This window comes from Rhincodon typus, chromosome 42, assembly GCF_021869965.1.
Source record: "Rhincodon typus isolate 14 chromosome 42, sRhiTyp1.1, whole genome shotgun sequence".
NCBI lineage: Eukaryota > Metazoa > Chordata > Chondrichthyes > Orectolobiformes > Rhincodontidae > Rhincodon > Rhincodon typus.
The window spans coordinates 6,165,601-6,167,990 of record NC_063373.1 but is presented as its reverse complement, the minus strand read 5'-3'; the positions used below and the strand labels follow the sequence as shown (position 1 = coordinate 6,167,990).

General features: G+C 50.0%; 1 protein-coding gene across 1 annotated transcript in view; it reads left to right on the top strand.

Annotated features, from left to right (window-relative positions):
* Positions 1–565: 565 nt before the first annotated feature.
* Positions 566–2,390, top strand: part of LOC125487508 (charged multivesicular body protein 4b-like) — a 4,474-nt gene continuing 2,649 nt past the window's right edge. The window contains exon 1 of the mRNA XM_048619112.1: positions 566–914. Coding sequence (XP_048475069.1) covers positions 881–914 — 34 coding nt within the window. The 5' untranslated portion in view covers positions 566–880. The remainder of the gene's footprint in view (positions 915–2,390) is intronic.

Below are 2,390 nucleotides of genomic sequence, written 5' to 3'. Positions count from 1 at the left end.
CCCAGTGAGCCTCCTCCAGACCACCTCCAATGAGATAATATCTCTCCCCAGATAAGGGAAGCAAAACTGCTCACTGAATTTTATTGAGACGAAAACAGAAATTGCTGGAGAGACTCGGCAGGATCTGGCAGGCCTCCGTGGATAGAGTAAACTTTTGTTTAGTCCAGCGACCCTTCTTCACAAGCAGAGATAGTAGGAACTGCAGATGCTGGAGACTCTGAGATAACAAGGACGAACACAACAGGCCAAGCAGCATCATAGGAGCAGGCTGCTTGGCCTGCTGTGTTCATCCAGCCCTGCACCTTGTTATCTCTCTCCTTCACAAGCGACTTCTTTTTCCCTTGTTTCAGATCTTCTTTAGTTTGTTATCGGATTCGATTGAGAGGTCGTTAGGATTCCCGTCCTATGCGCTACTTATTTGAATTTCGTTCTCGTTCCTTTTTATTTTTGGGAGTTGGCGGTCCCGGGGCAGCCGCCGGGGTCTTGAGGGCTGCATTGACGTCACCGTGAATACGGTCTATCGGGGAGACTGTGTCACGTGACTCTTTGCCCCGCCCCGGCCAGAGAAACCCGGAAGTGGGGAGATGTGCCTGGCTGGTAGAGCAAGTTGTTGTTGAGTTTTGGAGTTGGACTCAACTAGTCTTTTCCTTAATTTACATACATTTAAGAGGGTGGGGGAGATAAAAAAAAAAAGGCTGCAAGTTTCTGGAAATTCAGCCCAGGCAGAGTTGACAGGTCTCCAAGGTTGAAGAAAAGGAAGAACAGTTGCTTTATTTGGGTGTTTAAAACTTTGATTTTAAGTTCAGTTTGTTTATCTCTTTCCCTTCCCCCATCACCTCACCGTTCCCAACCTTGAAAACTACTTCCTGCTTTTGGAGAGATGAGTTCATTGGGCAAGTTGTTTGGATTTAAAGGTGAGTAACCATCCTGGGTTTGAGCACATCCAGGTCTATTTTTTTGTTTGGACACTCCCTTTTTCTTTTTGAAGCAGTTTTATTCTTCCACCTCTCCACTACCAACCCTTCACCGCCTCTCGTTGATAAGAGGGAGACAGGGACAGGGTCGGCGGTGTTGTGGTGACTGCCTACGTAGGGTGGGCCGGTCGTCCAGGCCGGAGCTCAGCTCAGGGCATCCGCGCGTCGTCAGAAAGCGTTTAGGTTTTGTTTTTAATTTTGATTCGGAAGCAACCCCCTCACCCCCCACGAACACCGTCCCCCAAAGTGACATGGATTTTTGAGAGTTAAGGAGGGGTGAGATTCGAGGCGAAAGGAAGGGGTCGACGAGGGTGCCTTGTTTATGGCCCGCGCTGCTGTTTGTTGGAATCGCGGCTGACAATGTGTTGGTTTGAGAGAGGAGGCCAGTGTGGGGCAACGGGCTTGGGAAGCGAACGTCCCTTCTCCCCTAAGGGCCAGTAGCAGACTGGTTTGTACGTTTCCAACTGTGCTGTGAGCCTATGATATGCATATTGGTCCTTTCTCCTTTGTGTCGGGGAAAGACCAATTAAAATCGATCCTTGCTGCTTTGAAAGCTCCTTAGACCTCCCTGTCAGCTCTTTATCGATGCACCTTGAAACCTACCTGGTGGTTACTTGCGTCAAGGCCGAATGTTATTTGAAAATTGCTTTCGCGAGGCTCCCCGGTGGGGGGACATTTCATTAGCTCAGGGGAGCTAGGTAATATGCATGTTGTTGTTGTTTGATTGTAGCTTCCTTGAGGGAGTTGAGTTAGAAAGATTTACAGGGCTGCGGGGAGATGGAGACGTTGATGTAGTTGGCTTCATAATCTAGGCTGATGCTCTGGGGGAGGAGGGTGGGTGGTTTCCAGGGTTTGAATCCCACCAGGGGGCCTCTGATGGAATTTAAATCCGAAAGAATCTGCAGTTGAAAGCTGGCCTAGGTCACAGTGATTGTCATCAATCGTGGTTAAAAGGTTCCCCCTCCCCCTCCACCTTTAGGGAAGGAAATCTGTTGTCCTTACCCCAGTCTGGCCACCATGTGTGAGTCCAGTTCCCCACAGACAGCTGGTTGATTCTAAACTGCTCTCTGCCCAAGCTCGCAGTCTAAGGAAGACGGGGTAGCATTGAGATGAGGAGGAATACCTTCACCCAGAGAGCACATACCTTCTCTGTCAGAGAAAGGGGTCGGAGCCGAAATGTTTTCGGGAAAGAGTCCGATAGAGTTCTCGGGGCTAAAGGGATCAAAGGAAGGGGGTGGTAAGGAAGTGGGGAACAGGATATTGAGTTGGATGATCAGCTGTGATTGTATGGAATGGTGGGGGAGGGAGAGCGAGAGAGTCAGGCTTGAAGGGCCAAATGGCTTCACTCCCACTCCTGTCTTCCCCTGTTTCCTTAAAAGCAGCAACACACCCCCCCTCCCCCCTCCCCCCTCCCCC